The sequence below is a fragment of the Solea solea genome, chromosome 6, assembly GCF_958295425.1.
Source record: "Solea solea chromosome 6, fSolSol10.1, whole genome shotgun sequence".
Lineage (NCBI taxonomy): Eukaryota > Metazoa > Chordata > Actinopteri > Pleuronectiformes > Soleidae > Solea > Solea solea.
In genome coordinates this window covers 4568987-4592106 of record NC_081139.1, presented here as the reverse complement: position 1 = coordinate 4592106, position 23120 = coordinate 4568987, and the positions used below count along the sequence as shown (strand labels likewise).

At 41.9% G+C, this 23120-nt stretch overlaps 3 protein-coding genes across 3 annotated transcripts in view; 2 read left to right on the top strand and 1 right to left on the bottom strand.

Moving 5' to 3' along the window:
* Positions 1 to 7084, top strand: part of skib (v-ski avian sarcoma viral oncogene homolog b) — a 29385-nt gene extending 22301 nt beyond the window's left edge. The window contains exons 2-7 of the mRNA XM_058631303.1: positions 2264 to 2377; positions 3179 to 3282; positions 3375 to 3610; positions 4217 to 4491; positions 4579 to 4809; positions 4919 to 7084. Coding sequence (XP_058487286.1) covers positions 2264 to 2377; positions 3179 to 3282; positions 3375 to 3610; positions 4217 to 4491; positions 4579 to 4809; positions 4919 to 5140 — 1182 coding nt within the window. The 3' untranslated portion in view covers positions 5141 to 7084. The remainder of the gene's footprint in view (positions 1 to 2263; positions 2378 to 3178; positions 3283 to 3374; positions 3611 to 4216; positions 4492 to 4578; positions 4810 to 4918) is intronic.
* Positions 7085 to 7880: 796 nt separating this feature from the next.
* plch2b (phospholipase C, eta 2b) lies at positions 7881 to 17250 on the top strand. The gene is given in 21 exon segments (XM_058631305.1): positions 7881 to 8465; positions 9332 to 9478; positions 10007 to 10250; positions 10406 to 10535; positions 11127 to 11297; positions 12024 to 12117; positions 12198 to 12401; positions 12905 to 13025; positions 13144 to 13315; positions 13397 to 13543; positions 13597 to 13680; positions 14064 to 14161; positions 14259 to 14347; positions 14444 to 14629; positions 14728 to 14835; positions 14914 to 15038; positions 15132 to 15216; positions 15315 to 15461; positions 15828 to 15907; positions 16000 to 17050; positions 17161 to 17250. Coding segments are annotated over 21 exon segments (3828 nt in total). The 5' UTR covers positions 7881 to 8125; the 3' UTR covers positions 17166 to 17250.
* Positions 17251 to 17278: 28 nt separating this feature from the next.
* On the bottom strand, positions 17279 to 21964 carry si:dkey-183j2.10 (glutamate receptor U1). Its single transcript, XM_058631304.1, has 10 exons — positions 21782 to 21964; positions 21538 to 21623; positions 20377 to 20408; positions 20087 to 20266; positions 19760 to 19983; positions 19339 to 19436; positions 19031 to 19248; positions 18733 to 18952; positions 18401 to 18645; positions 17279 to 17898 (listed from the first exon to the last, which is right to left on the bottom strand). Exons 2-10 carry the CDS (start codon positions 21620 to 21622, stop codon positions 17791 to 17793), a joined length of 1410 nt encoding a protein of 469 aa, XP_058487287.1. The 5' UTR covers position 21623; positions 21782 to 21964; the 3' UTR covers positions 17279 to 17790.
* Between the last annotated feature and the right edge of the window lie 1156 nt (positions 21965 to 23120).

Here is a 23120-nt window from a genome sequence, read left to right as displayed (position 1 = left end):
GAGAGAGAGAGAGAGAGACTCTGGGGGGGGGGCAGGGGGGGTCCTATCATCTGGCTCAGTGGGACCGGTGTTATGATTCTGTGGCCATGCTATGTCTATGATGTGGTGGTGAGTAAAGCCCGTGCGTCTGCTCTCCTGTGAGGTCAGTGTCAGATTTAGCCAGCAGGTCCCTTGTGGTGTCTGGGAGTGTCTGTTTTCTGACTCTATTATGTCTAGCACCAGTAGCCTTCCTGGAGCTGCAAACCTCAGGGTAGAAATAGCCCCAGACAGACATCCTTTGTCGGGAAAACAACAGTCACATCAGTAATTACAGACTCTGATTACACCAGAGCAGCAGTTCTGAGAAAAAACCACTGGGCCCTCGAGTCGGGCAGGTGAGGGGTCGAGTCACCGGCGCTGAGCATTACGCACGCGTGTGTGTGTGTGTGTGTGTGTGTGTGTGATGTGGTGACTGGTTAGACAGGTAGAGACATTTTGTGAGTCAACAAGATTTGAGAGGAGTGTTCAGACAAACAGAGCACTGCACCTTCTGCAGCTACTGCAAACTAGAATGGGATCAAATGTGATATTTATCAGTATTTCTTTGGAAGACATGATGGATAGGGTGAGACGGAGGCGAAAGAAGAAGAATTCTGTCCTTATTTTGTGACTTGATTTAAAGAAAAACTACAAAATGTTGATCAAGGTGCTTTAAATATAGGGTCAGTATTTATCTACAGTGGAGAGTCCTGATGGGTAATCACTGTAGAGTTGAGCAGATAAAAACAAATATCTCATCACATGATTTGTTTTGTTTGACTAACTCTGAGAATTAATCAGGATTAAAAAATCCAGACAAAATAATCTTTTCCTCTTTTTTTTTTTAAATTATTCGACAAAATTAGCTAACAGACTGTGCAGTGTTAGACCTGACTAACACCTCCAGCCCTGTTTCAGATACACACACACACACAAACATACAGTATGTATTTGTACACCCTCAATCCCTCCCACACACACACACACATTGTCATTTCCTGACACCCACTCTCAGCTGTCGATACACACATATGCACACATTCTCGCTGCATCTGGATCCGTGTTAAAAAAAAAAAGAAAAGAAAGCTGAGACATGATTTAGTAAGAACCAGGCTTCTCGCTCAGTGCTAAATGAGCTTTGTCATTTCCATCTTGAGGTGATTACAGCAAGCACCGATTAAGCTTTCACAACTACATGCAACCCTGCAGGAGTGTTTTCCATTGAGGATTTTTCAAGGTAGACAGAGTAATCATTTGTCTTGAATCACACACACACACACGCAGACAGCGAGATGGGAGTGTTTGCTTTTCCTGGAGGCAAAATGTCATAGTAGTGAGTAAGAGAGCGGCAGAGGCAGGTCTGCACTGGCCTCTGCTGCAGCCTAGGTAAACATATCCTCTGTCCGACAAGTGCAGACCTGAGGACTGGGGGGGTTAACGCTGTGACCCCCCCCCCCCCCCACACACACACACACACACGCAGACGTACAATATACACGAAGGTGCCCCTGAGATTTTGTATTTTGTGGCGCTTAACATAGCAGCAGGTTTTCCAGTACGGTGTCAAACATTACAGGCTACATCTGTAGTCCTGCATTAACATGCATCTCTCTCTCTCTCTCTGTCTCTGAACACTTGAGTGGAATCGTTTATCAGATCTGAGTGCAATTACTTTAATTTCTCTCCCTCTCTCTCTCCCTCTCTCTCCCGCTCCCTCTCTGTCTACCTCTGTCTGGCTCTGTACTGCAATATTTCTGTGGTTCAGGGAGTCGATCTGCTCCACCTGATGGCGCCTCTTCTCTCTGGCAGGCAGCGATGTAGCTCTCTGCTGGCTGCCAGCCAGACCAGCTAGAGTGTCTGCTCTCTCTCTCTCTCTCTCTCTCTCTGTTTGTGTGTGTGTGTGTGTGTGTGAGAGAGAGAGAGAGAGAGAGAGCCTTGCCAAGCTCACACACTGAGCACTTACACAGACACATTTTTCTATCCTCCGTCCCTCTGTAACTCCTCTGCTTTTTTTTTTTTTATATTTTCCTCCCTGTTTTTCCACCTCTCTGTGACTCTCTGCTCTTGTCCTGCAAATATCATAAGACTTGAGTTGACGGGTCCTTCTCGTTACTCACCTCACGGAAGTTGTCTTTTTGAAATGTCCGCAGATGTCCTCAGTGATGTAATAGCCGCACTCTATACGTATCTTTGCAAGAATGATGATGATGATCATCATCTATTGTCTCCTCTCTTCTCTCCTCAGTCTCCGAGCCCCGTCCCAGCCAAGAGGTCCAAATTTGACAAATTGCAGTCTTCATCATCTGAGAAAGAGAGGAAACCGGACTGGTTACAATCTTTGTCAAAGTCTGCACACAAGGTTTGTAAAGTGTTCGTGTTAACAGCTGCTGTCATTATAAAGAGGCTAAAATATGTAAAACAGTGGCAATCAGTGGCATAAATAATCCAGGTTCCTCCCCCTTTTTCACTTTTTGCCCCTTCCATTTTAAATTTACACCACCTGAATAAAAAAATAAAAGTGTTTTTTGCTGCTAACAGCAGCCGCAGTCATGGCAACAGAGAGCGACAAGAGGAGAGATGAGCGACAAGTGAAAACATTATATACGTTAAGTCCTTTGCACATTCTAAACTAAGAGTATGATAAAATATTTGCACCTTTTCTTACTGAGGTGAGACCTTGAAGCTGAAACGCCAGAGGGAAAATTGTCCACACCGGCATCAATCTTCAACTTCCTGTCCGCTTCCAGTCGTCTTTCCCTCTGCTCAAGACATTTTAGAGAGGGAGAGTAGAGTTAGGCCGTGTGGTCTTTGGTCATTTCTGATTCGTAGCTGCAGCTCAGTGTGTTTGAATGCTATGAGCGGCACTGCTGTTGTTGTTGGTGGGTGGTTTAAACGCCAAAACAGAACAGAAATAGTGTTGTGAATAAACTGCCTGTACCATTGTTACCATTGTAGCCAGTATTTCACTGTGTTTCCTTCATCTCTGATAAAAATCATGGTCATTTTATGACTTCATCCTTTAAATGAGTCTTTTCTTCGCTCAGCCTTGTTAAAATGAAGAAAAGCCCTAGTGTGTTATCAGAGCTGACTTAATGTTCCTGTGGTAGTTTTATTTACGGTGAGTGTTTATCCAAACGTGTTGTTTTATTTGTTGCTTCAGGATCTGAAACAAGTCCAGCTGAAACAGAGGCCCTCGGCTTTCCGTCCCTGGTCTCCCAAAGCTGCAGAGAAAGAGAACCCAGCTACCAAAAACGAGGTGGAGAGGTGAGTCATCTGAGAGAGGATGTACTGTTTGTGTTCTAAAGACACGCTGAGGTCAAATCTTTTAAACATGTCTCTAATAATTGCCTCTGTAGGTCCTACGCCAAGAACCAGGAGACTTTGACAGAATCTAATCAGGCACTAGTTCCCCTAGTCCATCCCAGGGAGACTCACGCACCTGGCCGGGGACCGACAGCCATTTCCAGGCCACCACAGGAGCTGCATAATGCAGAGATTGAGCCTTCAGCAAAGCCGGCCCCTTCCACGACCAGCAACCAAAACGACAACATGGACACGGACGGAGAGATCGATGTGGACGACTGCGATGATTGTGAGTCCCACCAACAAACATTCACTCTGTAGGACACATTGGAAATGATGCACAGTACATTAGGTCTGAGGGGATTCCTGTGCAACTACGCCACCAGGTGTCAGATGAGAGAAGTACAAGAGAAAATCAAAAATGCAGATTTTAGCTTGTTATGTAGCTACAAAGAAAAAAACACTGTTATTATGGACATGTCATTGCAGTGTAAAGTATTACTTTGTAATGCTATGAAAACAATAGGGACGAGCTATTAATGAGAAGTACAGTTACATTTCTGGGAAATAGGGTTTGTACAATTTTTGGTAGCTTATTCCTTTTCCTTTTCTCCCTATTCTTCTTTTCATTGCGACTGTGATATACATAGCTTTTATTTTATTTTATTTATTGTGACACATGCAGCATTACGGAGACCAAAATTCATTTCCCCAAAGGAATAATAAAGTCTTTAGTTTCATATTGTTTTGGGACAGTACTCGTGCTTCGTTTCCTCTCTGATACACAAGGCTGATGACTAAGAAAATGAATGACATAAATCATGTGTAACGTAAGAAAACAATGTAACATTCTTACTCTGCGTCTTTGCTAATGTAACATCTCGTCCTCCCTCAGGTCCAGTGCCACCCTCCTCCCTGGCGTCTCCTCCGTCGGTCTGCACCAGTGTTTCTCAGGCGCTGACCCCTCAGACTTTTGCTCAAGCTCAGGAGGGACCCGTCTGGCTCTCGGGGCCCATTTGCCCAGAGATTGACACTCTGACACAGATGCTGTACGCAGGCCTGGACACCAAAGAAGCCCGGGAGAAACTGCTGCAGGAGATTGTCAGGATGAGAGTCAAGCAGGAGGAAAAGCTGGCAGCGGCTGTACAAGCAAAACGCAGCCTTCAGCAGGTACCACATCTGTGACAGTAATCTCCTCTTTACGACTAATATTACGTGTCAAACGTGAAACATTCATTTTCCTGATTTCTTTTACAGGAACTGGAGTTTGTCAGGGTGGCCAAGAAAGGGCGCCTTCGCGAGGCCATTGAAGCGAAGCGCAACCTGCGGAAGGAGATCGAACGCCTTCGTGTGGATTGGGAGAGGAAGATGAGGGATGCGGAGGAGTCTTGTGAGCGGCTGAAGAGAGAGTTGGAGAGGGAGAGACAGCTCCGTGTTTGTGACAAAGGCTGTGAGGCCGAGCGCCTTCGGGTCAAGTATTCTAATCAGGTGAGATGTCTCAGAGATTCCTGATGCCTATCAAAACAACCGATTGCTGTCCGAGTCCTTTATTTCTATGCTATCCATTCTCACTGCTCTCTGTTGTTGTGCTGTGCAGATTGAGGAGCTGCATTCGCAGCTTCAGCAAGCGGAATCGGATCGGGAGCAGCTGAGGCAGGAGCTCCAGCAGGAGAGAGAGGCCCGGCAGAGTCTGGAGAGCGTTGTTAAAGACTTGCAAATCCAGCTGGCGCTTCAGGCGGACAGTAGCTCTCCCGGAGACTGCAAGGACGCAAACACAGATAAACACAGACAGACCACACAGCTCGCCAACGGATCCTAAAGTTGCACATTCAGAACTGGAGAAAAGGGACTCACACGAAAGGAGTAACGATAAAGGACTCGCACCTCCTGTTACGGAAAAGAGACTCGGCAAAACAGAGCAAAAAGAAAAAAAGAAAAAAGTCATATGAATCAATATTATTATGACAATATATGAATTTAATGAAATGAACTGGAAAGAAAAGCATGATGTCTCAGCATGTTGTAGAGCGGGAAACTAAGAAAGACTTCTTCAGCGATGAACACATCTTTGCAGTGATGTCGGGGACACCCGACACTGTCCAAGGATTTTATTTTTGGTATAAGCTATTCTAAGATGTGCAAATATAGCCACATAACACTACTTGAATATGAAGGGAAGGAACATGTTGCGCCTGGTGAAACATGAGCAGATGATAAAACTCGCGGTGCCACAAATGACTGGTACACTCAAAGGTGTCGTTGCAGACCACTGAAAAACAAGAGACACCAGTTTACCACTATTTACTTTTAATATCAGCTTGCTTTTTATAACTGTGTAGAGGATGTGCTTTTTAAGAGGTATTGCTTGCGCAGCAGCACTGTTATTCCACAGGCAAGAACGACGAAACATCCATATCCAAACATGTACGCGTGTATACGAGCTTGTCTACCTTTTGTATTTTATAAACCCGAAGTATTGGAGGTGGCGTGGGCCGCCTTCAGGTCCACCACTGTTTTATGCTTTAGATATTTTATGGAAGTGTTACTTTTTAATATTGTGATACAACTTTGTTTCCAGCGTCTTTTGGCAACCAAATCATGTGATAAATACAAAGAAATGTCCATGTTATTGCAGATACGTCTACAAATGCCCTTCTAAAAGAAAAAAAACAAACATCAATAGCTACCTGTAGGTGATTTGTCGGAACGCGGTACTTCTGATTTTCTATTGAGTATTGTGAAATAATTTATATTCTATTATAATAATTTGCTGCCTATTAACAGAAAGCATTCATTTTTAGCCACTGGTTTTAGGCTCTTAAATCAACAAATGCTGTTTATACGAACAACATTTTTACATTATATGAAAAATACGGATATATTTTTTTACTTAAAGAAAAGGAATTGCACTTTTTAAAGAATAGAACCTTGCATTGTGCATTGTACTCCCTGTTACATTTTCTTTCCTTTTTTTTTTCAAATCACAAGTTAACACGAACTTGGAATTTAAACAAACTTTCCCTCGGTAACCTCTGATGTACATACGATAATATTGTAAATAAGATATTTGTTGGTATGTTTGCTTGCTTCAGACTTAAACTGATTATGAATATAGTTTTTTGCTCTTACTTGAAACCAAAAAGAGACTATATTTGGATTTGCAAAAAAAAATAAAATAAGAATAATGCATTTTTATTGTAATCCCTGAATATCATTGCTATCACAGGGGCATTTACCAGAATGGATGGTAAACCAAAAATAGTCACAGGACTTGACCTATGATGAGTGGTGTTTGTTGGTTTGACACGTGAAAAAAAAAAAAAAAACAGATTTTAATTTCTGCCTTGACTTTTGTTTATTTGAAAGAATGTTTATTATTTGATGAATTATAGAGTATATATTACACCACAGACCAAAAACTAAAAGAAAATGGATTTGAACCTCTTTGCACCTCTGCCTCCCTCTTCTATCTCCAGATAGAGTAGACGCAACACCATCTCGTGGTTTCAACCTTAGGTGCTCTCTCGTACATATATATAGACAAGAAACACTTTTATGTCTTATCATTATGATACCCTACACTCAGTATTTGTTGGGTACAGTGTAATAGCAATATCCATTTTTGTTAGCTGATGCTGTTGTAGTTTTGATTCGGAAGTGGGGTCTCACTCGCCTCTTCTCTTTTCTCTTTTTTTTTCCAGTGTTTTTGTTTTTCCTTTGGAAAACTTGTATGATACCCATTAAAATCTATCAATCAACCCGACAGAGTTTCAGAGATTGTTTTTTATTTCCTCCAATGTTGGCCACAGTGAAACCAGTGTTTGTTAGCAACTTAACAAATAAAAGGGATTTTGAATGTAAACACAGGAGTATTTAATACAGGGGTCTCAAATGACCTGTGGGCCAATGACTGTCTGGTCTGGTCAGTCGGGGGCCAGTCAAGTAAAAAAAAGCCCAACTTTTTTGGGAAAAGCAACAGTTACAGTGGATGATATGAGCTCAAAATGATATATCAATATGCCGTATTAATTCCTTTTTTTATATGTACTCTTATCCATTATTCTTCACAGCACTTTGGTCCACTGTGTTTGTTTTAAAGTGCTTTACAAATAAAGTTGGATTGGATTGGATAATTTCAAAATATAAGTGCTTGTTTTAATATGGAACAATCAAAAAAAAACATTTATGATGCAAAATTAATCTATTAATTTAATAATAAAAACATATAGAAATTACTCATTACAACTTGATATCGTTTGGTGGGCCACATGAAATCGATTGGAGGGTCACATGTGGCCCCCGGGCCGCAACTTTGAGACCACTGATTTAATAGATTTGTTCCTGGTTGTTAATATTCATCTGCAACTGTGTGACCATAACTCCTAAACTAAAGTCTATTTAAAGTATGATTTTCATATGCTTGAATGATAATGACTGCCATAATGTGTTCCCTTCCAATACTACAATTGTTCTTCAGAGGCTAAACCTATTGGTTGTGTGAAAATCCCTCCATTAACGCAGGGCTGAAGCCTCACTCCAGGATTACAGCTTGAGGAAGATTTAGTGAGCGACACATGTTGCACAGTTCCTCTCTGCGAGCCTTCTTCTGAAATGAAAACGAGTGGGAACTGGGCGACTGAGCGCAGGATGAAGAATGAACCAGTAGGAGGATATTGTTCCCTGAATCGGTGTGGGATGACTTTTTTGTTTCACCTGGAAGAGAAGCACACGCTGAGTCTTCAGAAGCTGCATGAGTGAAGCAGCCCAGGCAGAATGAGGACAGTGGGTTTGTGGTGTGGTGTGAATGGGACAGGATAGTTGGACCCTTATGAACAGTTCAGGGATGAACATCAACCCACCGATGCCACCTCTGTCTCCAGGGCTGAGTGGCAGCCCTGTGTCACCCAAGAAGACCAGCGCTCAGTCTGTGGGATCTTTGTCATCAGGAATGTTCTCGCCGCCGTTGTCTAAGGTCTCCTCCCATCAGCTGAAACAGGCCTCAAGCCCCCTGAGCTCGTCCACCCCATCTATTATGACCTCTCCAAAACTCTGGCACAAAGCATCAATATCAAGGCTCGCAGAGGAGTTCTTCTGGATTGGCGGCAGTGTGGTGGCACAGCCTAAGTGGAGGTTGGGTCAGATAGGTAAGCACTCACAATAATTTTGCCTTTATACACTCAAGCAGAAGGACTTACTTCAACCTTTGGAATGAATGTGATATTTTTAAATAAATAAAAAACACGCTTTATTATAAAGTTAAAACGTGTTATTTTCATGTACACTGCATACAAAATGTGGACGTACATAACAGAGTAGAGAAGCGAGGGACGCTGCTAAGCCTGAGAGCAGATAATGGACATATGGACGGTAGACAATCCTCTGGGATTAGCCTGAATGATGGGCCAAGTTGTGTCACATGTATCTGACCTTAACAAAGGTTACCTGCACTGTGCACATTAAACAATTACCCCACTACACAATGGAGATGAGTGGCATGAATGCTACAGTGGAGTTGCTGTTGTTGCACCTGTTGTTTCATTTCAGTGAAATGAAGCCACACTTTCAAAGTGTAAATGAGAAATCCTTGTGAGGCACGTGATAATTTATTGATTTATTGTTGTTTGTATCAGCGAATAATCATATGAAGGGCATGTCTCTTTGTGCCTCCTATCATGAACACATAAACAACTACTTAAATCCATTTGTGACGCATGCAGCCTATAATCTCATAAACGTGTGTGTGATGGTAAACCTCCTCTTGTCTCAGCTGCTTCAGGGATTCCTCTAAACCAGTCAGAATGTCTTCCTATGCTGCAAAATGTGCAACATCTCACATATTATACACAAAGTTTGTATGTCAGTATCAAAGTGCTGTTGACTAAAATCAGAAAAAACAATATTATTTTTGGAGACACAGTTTGAATGGACCTAAGACGATGTGCGGATTATAAAAGGCAATCCAAGTTTGATTCGCAGAGGACTGTTGATAAATAATGTGTCTCTTGTGCAGTGGAGAGGTGTATGTGCACCATGCAGACCGGCACTCAGATGACCAAACTGAAAGGAAAGAAGAAAGGACTGGTCCGGTTCTTTTACCTCGACGAGCACAAGTCCTGCATCCGATGGCGGCCTTCCAAGAAACACGACAAGGCCAAAAGTGAGACCACTCACCACTCTGACTTTACACAACTAAACAGCTTGTAAAACATTCAAATTTGTACCATTATGCTTAGACGGCAAACCATCCATCTTCTACAGCTTTATCCTCCACATGAGGGTCGTTGCTGTGCCAATCTCAGCTGACATAGGGCAATAGGCGAGGTACACCCTGGACAGTTCACCACAGGGACACATAGAGACAAACAACCATCCACTCTCACACCTATGGCCATACTGCACCCAAAGAAAACCCATGCACACACGGGGGGAACATGCAAACTCCATGCAGGAAGGCCCTTCTTGCTGCAAAGGCAATAGTGTTCACCACTACACCACATTGTTTGGTTTTCCCAAGGAAGTTCATCCATATTACATCCAATTTTGAGTTGCAAATGGAGAGGCTGAATGAATGTTTACACGGTTTACATGTATTCTTCCAAATAAAGACTAAAGGGCACTTTCTGAGCCCATTAAACAAAAATGCTGAATGACCACTACAACCTTCTTCTTTGATCGTCTTTTTCAGTATCGATTGATTCAATCCATGAAGTCTGTGAGGGGAAGAAATCAGAGATCTTCAGGAGGTACGCAGACAACCGCTTTGACCCAAACTGCTGCTTCAGTGTATATTACGGGGAGCGCGTGAAGTCCCTGGACCTGGTCTCCACCAACGCCGAGGAGGCTCGCACCTGGGTCACCGGGCTGAAGTACCTCATGGCCGGTATCAGCGATGAAGACAGTTTGGCCCGAAGGCAACGGACTCGAGATCAATATCCTTTATTTTTACGGCCTCTCAGGGACACTTTTAATCCCTAAATGACGCAACTGATTAGCAGAACTGTGACAATACGCTCGTGACAACATTGTAACCTGTATCTGTGTGTAAACAGTCGTGATGATCCTTCTTCCTTAACTGCAGCCTCACGTGGCTACAGCAGACTTTCTCTGAGGCCGACAAAAATGGCGACGGGACCTTGAGCATTGGAGAGGTTCACCAGCTGCTCCACAAGCTCAATGTAAATTTACCCAAGCAGAAAGTACGACAAATGTTCCAAGTAAGTTGTATTATTACATCCACACAGGTGAATCGCAAATGCTTCAACAATGCAACCTCAAAATAATAAATTGAATGTGAATTCATGGTAAGAAACATCTTGTCCAGAAATGGGCTTCATCGTCCCAAGGCCATAATCTTCTTTTTTTTCCCTATTTTTTATGTCATAACAGTCTGTCATCATTGTTATTGATGTAGTCCAGTCAGCAGATTTTTAATAGATTAAAAAAAAAAAAAACAGAGCACATCTGCAGGCCAGCATTGGCAGAACAATCTAGTCATTTCTTAAGTTGTCAGAATACAAACTGGCAACAGAAAGAAATCATAACGATAAACAAATGATTCATTTAAAGAAATGGTAATGGTTGAAAACTCTGAATGTTTCCCATAGTCTTCGTCTGACTTTCACACCATGGTCTGAAAGCAGTGAGATAAAAACAAAAAATAGCAGAAAACATGTAGTATTTTTGATAGGACGTCGAATGGTTGATGGTAAAAGATGAATATCTGTAGAATACAGGTATTGGGTTTTCTTTGGCAAGAGTCAGTTCACACACCTTGGCTCATAAAGTTGTTTTGTGTTTATCTGTAGGAGGCAGACACAGACGAGAATCAGGGATCTCTGGCCTTCGAGGAATTCTGTTCGTTCTACAAGTTGATTTCCACACGCAGAGACCTGTACCTGATAATGATTTCCTACAGCAACCAGAAAGAAGTCATGGATCTCCATGACCTTGCACATTTTCTGGAAAATGAACAGAAAGTAACTATAATTTCTAGTGGAAAGAACACTATTACTATGCTCAAGAAATAAATCCATTTTACATATGTACATTATGTTACTCCCCTTAAAGTCAGCTCTTCCTTTTTTTTATCTTTTTTATAACACTGTAGAATAAAAGTGTAAGTGCCAGACTCAAAGTAAAGTTATTGGATAGAAATGATGTACAAAAACATTTTCAGCCTCTATTGAAAGGGACTTTACAACACTGATTTGAAGAAGCAAACCATGGTTTACCGCCTACTCTTTGTGGTTTATATTAAATTACATTAAATAATCTTTGAATATCAAACAAACGTCTAGTCATCATCTGTGGTGGCAACAGACCATATTCAAAGAATTTATCTAAATATAGGTAATGGATTAGAGATTATTACCTATTACCAGATTCCTGGTAATTATTGTTGATGAAAGTTTAAATTGGACAGAATACATTGGTATCATCATCTCTCATATTGGGATATAGTTTGGGGAAGTATGTTTCTTTCTACTCTAAACTAAATGTGGACAGAAATGTCTTCGATGGGTGATGTAAATACCCATCTATTTTTTTTCTCCTTATCGTTTCTGTGTAGTTTATTGTACAATATTAATCAAATCAAATAATAATAAGTTATTAATGCGGACCAAACAGCATTTAACTCACCAGGCATGTAAAGTTTTGAGTCAGTTAACAATGAGGGACTGTTTGTGATGTTTTACTTCCAGATGCGCGGCCTGGCCAAAGACTATCTGGTTGACATAGTGGCAAAGTTTGAGCCGTGTCCTGAGAACCTGCAGCGAATGGTCCTGGGTATCGATGGTATGGAGAATTCCATATGTCACTATGTCACTATGTCATCGACATAGAAAGAAAACAACACCAAACTCTTTTCTTTTCAGGTTTCACCAACTACATGCGGAGTCCTGCAGGTGACATCTTCAACCCCGAGCACCATCAAGTGAACCAAGACATGACACAGCCTCTGTGTAACTACTTCATCGCCACATCGCACAACACCTACCTGACAGGAGACCAGCTGCTGTCCCAGTCCAGAGTGGAAATGTACGCCTATGTCCTCCAGGCTGGCTGTCGCTGTGTGGAGGGTAAGAGGCGGCACAAAGAAGAGGTTGTCAATGTCTGTTCCTTCACAGATGTTCATTCATAGTTATCCAATGTCTCATTGAATCAGTAGCAACTGTAGATGTTTTTGAAGATGTCTCACCTCTCATCCAAGTGGTGACCACTTGGTTCCACTGCAGGCCTTTCTGTGTGGGGTTTTCATGTTTTCCCCTTATGTGTGGGGGTTTTCTCCGGGTACTCTGGTTTCCTCCCACAGTCCAATATCATGTAGAGATGAATTGGACACAACTGACTGCAGGTGTGAATGTCAGAGTGTTGAGTCTCCTACACGAGAGTTACAATGAGCACTGCCCACATTTCAAAGACTTGGGTTTCACCACAGACTTTCAGAACTGAGGATGCCTCTTGGATGAGATGAGGTGAATCATCTTCAAGAGACCTACATGTCCAGATGCTACAGACCTTTGGGTCACTGTAAATCCATCACAACAAAGGTCTAATGGAAAATGTCTTCCTCACCTTTCAGTGGACTGCTGGGATGGACCAGATGGTGAGCCCATTATCCACCACGGTTACACCTTGACATCCAAGATTCTATTCAAAGATGTGATTGAAACCATCAACAAATATGCCTTCACAAAATCACAGTAAGTACTCCTGGGTCATTACACAGCTTGACAACCTTTTATATTAGATTATGCCTGTATTGCAGGCCAGCTCGCTAACAGGGGTTATCGCCGGTATCTTGTGTCATCCACACCTCAGGTACCCGGTGATCCTGTCCATAGAGAACCACTGCAGTGTGCCTCAGCAGAAGAAGATGGCGGAGTGTCTGAAAGAGGTGCTGCAGGACAAACTGGACCTGTCCACTGTCAATGTGAATGAATCTAAGAAGCTGCCCTCCCCTGAGATACTGAAAGGAAAAGTCTTGGTCAAAGTAATAGAGTTTTTAACAACACCACTGTTCATTTTTACCTTTGTGACTAATACTGAATGATAACGTGTCAATGTTTCAAAGGGAAAGAAGCTGCCGGCAAACCTGGACCCTGATGCAGAGGAAGGTGATGTGTCTGATGAAGACACTGGTGATGAGGAGGAAGACGAAGACAGTGACCATGATGATGATGAAAACCCTCAGGCTAGTGGATGACACATAGATAGACAGGTCTACTGATTAATCAACTGTATATATTCTTATACTATGTTCGATTGTTTCAGGATGGGAGCAGTGTAACTTCTGCCAGTCAGCCCAAAAAGAAGAGGCGGTTTGGCAGATCGATCATGAGGAGCTTCAAACGGAAGGTCTGGCATTTGGATCACTGTCTAACATTTCTCAAGATAGCAGAAAAAAAATGGTTCTGCCCATCTACATCCATTTATATCTTAAAAAACATTGAAAACCTTTTTATTCAGACAAGTGTTTTGGACACAGAATGGATTTGTCTCTTTTTTCTCTGCGGCTCTCAACTCTTAGGCCTTTAACTACTTCCAGTCTTATTTATCCATCTATCTATGTGCTGTATATTTAATATTGTAAAATTCTTTAGAGATGCATTTTTGCAGATGCTATATCAAGTTATATTATTAGTAGCAGCAACGGTGGCAGTAGTAGCAGTAGCACTAGTCGTCACTTTTACCTCTGTGCTAAATATGGACACTGTTGAGACAAAAACTTTCCGTTCCAGAGGAAAAAGCGATTTCGAGTGAAAAACAAGTCAATGTCGGACGGAGAGTCAGACTACAGCAGCAGCAGGGAAAGGACCCAAATTGTTTACCATACCAAGTAAGGCCACTTATTTAACCACTGTATTAATTGAATGTCTTAGCAATGTAATGATCACACAGCGGTTACACTTGTGTCTCACTAAATCACTCATCAGGAAGAGGAAAACAATGAGGCTGTCTCGAGCTCTGTCTGACCTGGTCAAATACACCAAATCCGTCCGCGTGCATGACATAGAAACACAAGGTAGAGTCAAGAGAAATTCTTTCGCTGCCTAATATGCTGTTTGTTGTACGTTTCGAGCACTGACGGTTGTTGCTGTTTTGTTTCTGTCTGTGGCAGCGTACGTGAACAGCTGGCAGGTATCCTCCCTAAATGAGACTGTTATGAACCAGATCTTACAGCTGAAGCCCAGCGAGTTGGTGCGTTTCAACCAGCGCCAGCTTTTAAGAGTCTATCCGTCCAACTACAGAGTGGATTCAAGCAACTTCAACCCACAGCCGTACTGGGATGCAGGTTGTCACATGGGTAAGATGGTCAGAGACTGCAAAAAGTAAACGATAACAACTAGCTGTCTGTATTGGGGTTGTAGAAGGTCTTCATTTCTCTACGTCGTTTTTTTTTAGTTGCAATGAACTATCAAACGGAGGGACGGATGCTTGAACTGAACCAAGCCAAGTTCTCAAGAAATGGAAACTGTGGCTATATCCTGAAGCCTAAGTGCATGTGTAAAGGTATGTGTATTGTACATTCTGGAGAGCGAAGGGCAGCTGTCTCTTTGTGAGGACATTGAAAAATGTCTCTTTTCTCAGGTGCCTTTAACCCCATGTTGGAAGATCCTCTACCTGGACACAGAAAAACTCAATTAGTGCTGAAGATCATCAGCGGTCAGCAGCTTCCCAAACCTAAAGACTCCATGTTTGGGGACAGAGGCGAGGTAAGGCCAAACATACCATGGCTACATTACTATGTGGATTTAAAATTGGTGATCACTAAAATTCTGCCTCTGCTTATGTTGTAACTCATTCAGATTATTGATCCCTTTGTGGAAGTTGAAATCATTGGCCTACCTGTCGACTGCTCCAAGCAGCAGACCAGGGTGGTAGACGATAACGGTACCCGTGCTGACTGCACCTTGCAATTTGCCTCATGTTATGCTCCAGATAAACCTTTTCAGTCTGTGTGCATGAACGCCCCTTCTTCTGTCGTTCAGGTTTCAACCCAATGTGGGAAGAGACACTCGTCTTCAACATTCAAATGCCACAGGTTGCTCTGGTGCGTTTCCAGGTGTGGGATCAAGATCCTATCGGACGGGATTTCATTGGACAGAGGACTGTAGCTTTCACCAGCATGATGCCAGGTACATCATATGAAAAGGTTACAGTGATAGCTTTAGAATGCATATTCTGATTAGAAAACAGTGAGTTCTCTTCCAGTACTATTTCATACAGTCAGTGAGGGAAGAAGCTACAAAACAGTATGTGCATTCAGTGGAAACAGGGGAAAACAGCTCAAAACTGTTGAAAAATACAATAAAATCCACTTACCAGCAGTTCTGAAACATAAACACAGTTTATCTCACTGTACTTCCAGAGGGTCGGTACATATAGCCAAGAAACAGACACGCAAAGAAAAAAACTACAAATTCTATGTGTTCCATATTTTCCAAAATTTTGACTGAAGATGAATTTAACGTAAGGTTTTTTTTTTAATGCACATTTTGTAGGTTATCGGCATGTGTACCTGGATGGGATGGCGGAATCTTCTATCTTTGTTCATGTTGCTATCAATGATGCAACAGGCAAGGTGAGGGTTTTCAGAATAATAAACATGTGCACGTCACATTTTAGCTTTGGCTCTAAAAACCTATCCTTTGTGTGTCCTTTTCCAAAAAACAGATGAAACCCTCAAATGCAGTGCACGCTGCCAGAAAACACATCCAAAAAGCAGCTCAGAAACACATGAAGGGTCCTCAAAAACAAACGTCTCTGGACTCTTCCGTCCAGTCCTCGGAAGACGGACGTGCAGTCTATTTCCGTAGGGATCTGGACACCATCTCTCAGGACAGCATGAACGGTGAAATGTCTCCTCTAGCACTGGGGCCGGCAGCCAAGGCTGCCATCCACAAAGGGGCCATGAGTGAGCCAGTGAGGCGCGCTCACAGAGTTAAAATCCTTGAACCACCACAGACAAGGAGAGGCATCTTCAGCCGGATGTCCTCCACTGACTCACACCACACGGGGCCTGCTCCCTATGTGATAGAAGAAAGCTTTGACCTTGAGACCTCTTCCCAGGCTTCTTTTCCTGATGGCCCCACTCCCGACAGCCAAAATCAAATTCAAGAAGAACTGGAGGATAAAGTTGAACTTAATGAACTGCCAGAGTCAAACTGTGCCGAGCAGGAGACTCTTCAGACATTCGAACCAGAGCAGCCTAAACAATCTGAGATTGATTCAACCCCTCAGCCTCTGCCTGTGCCACAACCTCTTCCTCAGCGAATGCTCCTCCTTGAAGCCAAAGCACCCCCACTCATCGCTCCATCATCTCCCCTCCGGGTCAGACGGACGTTGGAGGCCCCAGTCACCCCTCAACCCTCCACCCTGATTCGAACAAAGGCCCGTTCAAGCAGTTGCCCTCGAAAAAAGACCAACTCCCCTCAAACACCGATGGTGAACCGCAAATCTGGTTCGATCTGGCAGACACACCAAACACAAAACTACGGCAGCTACGGTAGCCAGATGAGACACCTACAGAATGGCCTCTGTCAATCGGACAGCACATCCAGCAGCAGCAGCGGTGGCGGCGGCAGCGCAGACAGCCTTGAGTTTGTGCCCTCCTCTGTGCCAGCCGGTGCCGAGCAGAGTGACGGCACCCTGCAGAGGGAGATGAAGGCTCTTTTTGACCAGAAGATCAGAGAAATCCGCTGTAAATCACCAGTTTTTCTAGATGGTGAGTCATTTTTTTATTCAGATACGAAGAAGAAAAATTAAAAAATATAAACAAATTTAAAAAAGTCGCCTAAATGCCATTTTTTGTGTGTGTGTGTGTATATTTTGCAGATTAAACTACAGTTTCATCTTCAGAGGAAGACAAACTACACAGCACTACAGGCTCTGTCAAAGAAAGAGTCACAAAAGGATTTTCTTTCGAGATACACACGTAGACATGAAGCAGAAATTCACAGTTAGACCATGTTTATTTGTTGTCTTAGGCCTGGCTGTAGTGTTTATAATCCATATTTGTATTCATGGGACAAAAATCATTTTTCATTCATTCATTGTCGCCTAACCTTCCACATGGGTCGGGGAGTAGCTGGAGCCAATCCCAGTGACATGGGGCGAAAAGGCGGGGTAAACCCTGGACAGGTCACCAGTCCATCGCAGGGTCGAAATCATTTTTTAAAAATAAAAAATTAATATCAAAAATGTAAATCATGTAATGCCATTGCCAACTGTGAAAAAATACATGATTGCTTTTTGTTAATCAGAATTTTCTCAATTTTCTTCACTATAATGTTTGCTTTTTTCAAACTGTAGTATGTATTTGATAAAGTCAAGTGTTGATCAATAAACTAATTATTTTATTGAAGTGTGAGGTTTTTTTTGTAAAAGTTAGAACGTTCAAAAATAAAGTACTATGTTAATGTTTCTGTCAGATATTACAAAGTGATCCTAGTTCCTACATCACTTCTATGCCTTTTCTTTATTTATGTCAGTGTTTTCCTGGGAGGATGTGCTGGCACCGGCGGACCTCAAGCGCAGACTCAGTTCTTCAGTCAGCACAGTGCAGCAGGATTTCTGAGGGAAGAACATGTAAACACAAACAGCGGATAAACAGCGTCAGTTCACCATAATGTAAATTAATTTTATGTAAACATGGCCAATGTTTACACTGAGAGCACTTGGATTCCAAATAACACCCAGACCAAGACGGAGCTTGCAAAACAAACCTCAGGGAAGTATCATGATAATTATTTAAATACGAGTTTTTGAATTCATTTGCTTTGCCTGACATGAAATAAGCAACATGGTAAATAAATAACAAAAGGTGACAGGACAGGTTCAAAGGAGATGAAAGAAATTTACAACTGAGAGTGTTGGTCAAAGCAAAAGTGGGTCAGACGCTAATATGTGCATTACTTATGAAACATTATGTTGTTGTACAAATATTGGCCCTTTACTAGAAACTACAGTATGTGTTACCAGAAACAAATTGGCCTATGTATAGAGGAGTGAGCCTAACTCCTAAAGTCTGGTTGTGTATGTAAGTAACGCGATGTGTGATTACACTCGTTCCTACCCTTTGCACGTCTGCAGTTCTGCGACTCTTGGAGGTGAGCTCCAGAACAGCCAGCAGCGCTCCCAGCCCTACACCCAGGGAAAGAACCAGGAACATCCCTCTGAGGTCATGCAGCTGCACAGCCGAAGACTTGGCCCTGTCTGCCGTGCAGCTGCTGGCCCACCACTTGCTTTGCAGATAAGCCAGCTCTCCAGCCTCACTCAGCTGAAGGATTGCCACACTGAGGTTCTTTATGAGTGGAGACCCTTTTGAGAATTTGACAGGTTTCATTTCAGCTGCGCCGTTTTATTTAAAGTGTCGTTATTTCGTAATCGTACAACATGGAGCCTCACCAATAGTGGTAGCAATGCTGTAGCCCCTCATGCCAATGACTTCATGAGCTCTAACCAGGTCACAGTACCGTGCTACTGCCAAGTCCAGAGAGACAGACTCTCCGATGAAGGCGTAGTTGCCCTCTTTCACACGCCGGACACCCTCATCCATGGACGACACAAAACTTTTACTTCTCTCCATGTGTTCATAGATTCTGCGATACACTGGGTTGTTTGAATTCTGGAGGGAAATGATTGGAGAACATTAAAAACCCCTGTCACAAATGATCCAAAAGCTATGATATGTCTTTATTCTTACCTTGAAGAAGGCAAGGGTGGATGAGCCAGCGAGGCAGCCATACTCAGTTGTATCCTGATTGGCCAAGTCTTCGAACCCTTTCACCATCAGCTGAGAGGATTCAGGGCTCTTCAACGAGCTGAGGTTGGAGAAGTAAGAAGCCAGGAGGACGATAGTGAACAGCCACAAGCTGCAGCTAATGACGCGCCCTGACAGAGCTTTGGGGTGAGGACCAGCACCTGAACACACAAAACAACAACACAAGAACAACTGTCAAAGTGTGTACGTTTGTTGTATTGTGGTGCAACATATCTGACTGTGCTTGTTACCTTGCAGAGTGAGAGCTCCAGCTGTGTACCACAGGCTGTGGAGGAGGCTGAATCTGTTCTCCTCACTTTGAGGCTGGCGCCACTCACACGGGCTGAGTCTGCATTCAGATAAAAATATGAATTGTGAATTTGGAAGCAGCCCCACTGCTGGCAAAAATGAGGAAAAATGAGGTCCACGGTGTAACATCTGTTCATGTTTATTGGCATGAATAGAATATACTATCCCTATCCATTTTCTAATGCTTTTTTTCCTCAACATGAGGGTCACGGGGGGAGCCAATCCCAGCTGACATAGGGCGAAAGGTGGGGTCACAACCTGGACATGTCACCAGTCCATCACAGGGCAACATATACATACAGTACATACCTATCATACCTTACACTCTGCACCTTTAAACCCACAACATCAGTAAATATGAACCTGGCGACTATGAAGATGGCCGCAGCGGTCCCCACATAGGCGATGAGTATGCCAACCCAAGTCTGGGCCGTAAAGGGGGTCAGGAAATCAAAGACGCCGGATTCCTCTGAGAAGTCCTTCCTTAGTAGGATGCTGATTCCCGTTTGCATGAACGGTTTGGTCATGCCCACAACTCTCTCCCGAGCTGCAGTGAGAGTTAGCGGCGCAATGGCAAGATCCGCCTCCTGCAAGGAATAAATACATTTGGCATGTATAAGACAATATTATAATGTCACAGGTGCCGGCTGGGTAATTAAATTGTTCAAATGTCAGTTATTAAGTACTCACCCCTCTCACGACCTCTCCAATCATGCCATTCCAGTTCCCGGTGTCATCCTGCCGGCCGTATGAACTGTCTTTCACCAGGTGCACTCTGTACTTGAAGCCCACTCTCTTGGCCACTTCAGACAGCAGGTCCATGCAGAAGCCCTCCAGGTGTGTGCCCTTGGAAATTGTATATGGCTCTTGCTATTGGAAAACATATTAAAAAAAGGTAATCAGTGCAAAGTATTTTAGTTTCAATCGTGTTTCAGTTATATTAATCTTAAATATGAGACAGAGAGGGGAAGGTTAACTACCATTATAGTTGTGATTCTCAATTCTGTTTGCACTGTGAGAGGGAAAATAAGGAACAGGTTAGAGCAACAATAACCCTTTAAATCATAGTCATTTTTTCATCCTATTAGATTAGGAATCACAGAAACAATTAACATGCAGTTCAATATATTGCAAGAATAAGCAAATGTGTAATAAGATACACATACACAATATCACATGGATAGTACTCCAAGGTAAAACGCATAGATCTCATTCTCTAAAAGTATAAATCTTCTCTGTGAATGTAGTGTAAGTGGTATGAAGTGGCAAGAACAAATGATGGTAATAATCATTCGCAAACATTTCTTGGACGTGATGTTCACAAAAGCAATTACTTCTTGATGCACTTTATTCTGACAAGCAGACATGTCTGGGGGGATTTTAATTGAGTGCATTTATTGACCTTTACAGTAACAATAGGCTTCCGGTATCCTAGTAATCTGGTCACTCTTGTCTTATTAAAAGAAAAAAAAAAAAAAAAAAAACAGTTTTCAGACGGCAATCTATTTAGAGCAGCGTGTTAATTCAAAGGGTCACAATGCCATGGCACTGTGAGATGGGAGGGGACTCAAAGAGTATCAAAAGCCTTAATTCAGGCCAAGGCCTGAGGGATCCATCGCCACAGGGTGATCCTGACAACCATCAGATGCTCCCTTTCAAAAGATGACACGTATACAGGCCCCTGTCACTTTTTGGCCATGCTGAACACAGGCCCTTTGTTCTGCTGCACAGAGTTGATTTATTACCAATTTTTTGTGAGCGTGTCAACTCCGCTTCCTTGTTTATTTTTCCCTACAACAGTCGGACAGGATGTGGCATTACACTTTGCTATTCATTGATTCTGACAGTTTATTTATATATGGCTCGTCAGGCATGGAGAAAAATGTTCCACCAAATCCAGCAGAGAAAACAGCAGAAAGTTGGCCGAGAGAACAAAACGAATGAAGGCAGTGCTCAGGTCAAACTTTGAAATGTCAGTATCGAAAAGACTTCTTTATAAAAACATCTGTTGCCAGTCAGAATGACTCCTACATCAGTGCACATTACAGCATGGTTTGAAGTATAACACATTGTCTGCATTATCTGATTCAATTTGTTATACTGCTCTTTCTTTTTGAGAAGAAAACCTAAAATTCTCTTACCTGCAGTACATAATCCCACGTCCATGAAAATCCCAAAAGAAAATATAAAGAATCCATACAGCATCTTGTCTCCGCTGGTTTGCATCCTAAAAAAAAAGACAATTGGTGGTTTGTGGGACATTAGATAAACTTAAGCCAAATAAAACCTTTCTTAAAACAAATGCAAAGATCCCAATCAAAGTTGACAGTTTAAAAACTAACAATCAATGAAGAAAGTGTATGTAAAAATAAATGTGTAAATTACCTGCAGAGAGTCTGAGATGTGACTGGTGGCGACTGTAATGCAGCGTGATCTGAAGTTCTTCGCTTTCAAATGTGTAAAGGCAGCCAACAAATTATTTGTGGGTGGAGAGATTTAGGGGATTTTCAAGGGTTGGGGAGAAGCAGCATGAATTATGAACATAGAGCTTCCACTGTGGATTAAAATGAAATACTTTTGAAGCATATCTAAGTATCTGAGTCACATGTATATATATATATATATATATATATATATATATATATATATATATATATATATATATATATATATATATATATATATATATGTGTATATCAGTGACATGGTGAAGGTATTGTATTATATTTCAACTTATGTATATTTTTCAGTTCAGTTGTAGTTGTATAACCACAAAATAACCATGTGTAAAATGATTGGATTATGTTATAAATCCAAGTAAATGGACATTTGTTCATTATTAATAGTTGAGATGGTTGATGCCTTTACTCTGGTGGTAGGTTTGTATTTGATCAAAACTCAATAAATATATTTCCTTATTTTACTATTATTGTCATTATTAAAGGAAACAATTCTGTAACTAATTTGAACTAAATTACTGAAAAACAGTGCAGCAATAATACTGACATAGTTATGACCTTGTTGACATGATGTAACGTAGTAAAATGAGAATAATGCAAAATCAGCTTACACCTTTTCACATGGGTCTTCACTCGTTCCTGGAGCGAACACATGGAGAAGGATCCATCTAGATGTGGACAGTATTATACAAGTACAGGCTTCAGATAAACACGACTATTTTCAACTCTTCAAATGTGAGAATTTGCTGCTTTAATTATCACAAACAGTGTGAAAGCAAACAAAATCTGTCTGGGCTTTGAACTGTTGAGCTGAAAAGGATTTCAATAAATCCTTTGGGCTCTAGGAAGATAGAAAAATGTATTTTCCAACATATTCGAAAACACAATTAACAAATGAACAGAGAATATAGTCATACTTATGCAAAATTTTAAGAAATTTAAGTGAAACATTATGTAGATTTATGGTAATAAACAGCATTTTCTCTATTTATGTACAAGGCCGTTCTCTATTTATACTGTTCTGTGCATTTATTTTAACTATTTACAGCGTTTCTCTTTCCCAAGGTCTTTTTGAAGCTGAAATTCCGGTATGTGTATGCATAATGACAATAAATAATTCTTGAATCTTGAATCCAACCAAAGATCAAAGTACACTATAATAGCAATAATACAAACAGTATGACAAATATTGTTATCGTAGTTATCGATATCCACGGCTTTAAAAATGTTTGATGGTAATAATATTTTAGTCCACATATCCCAGG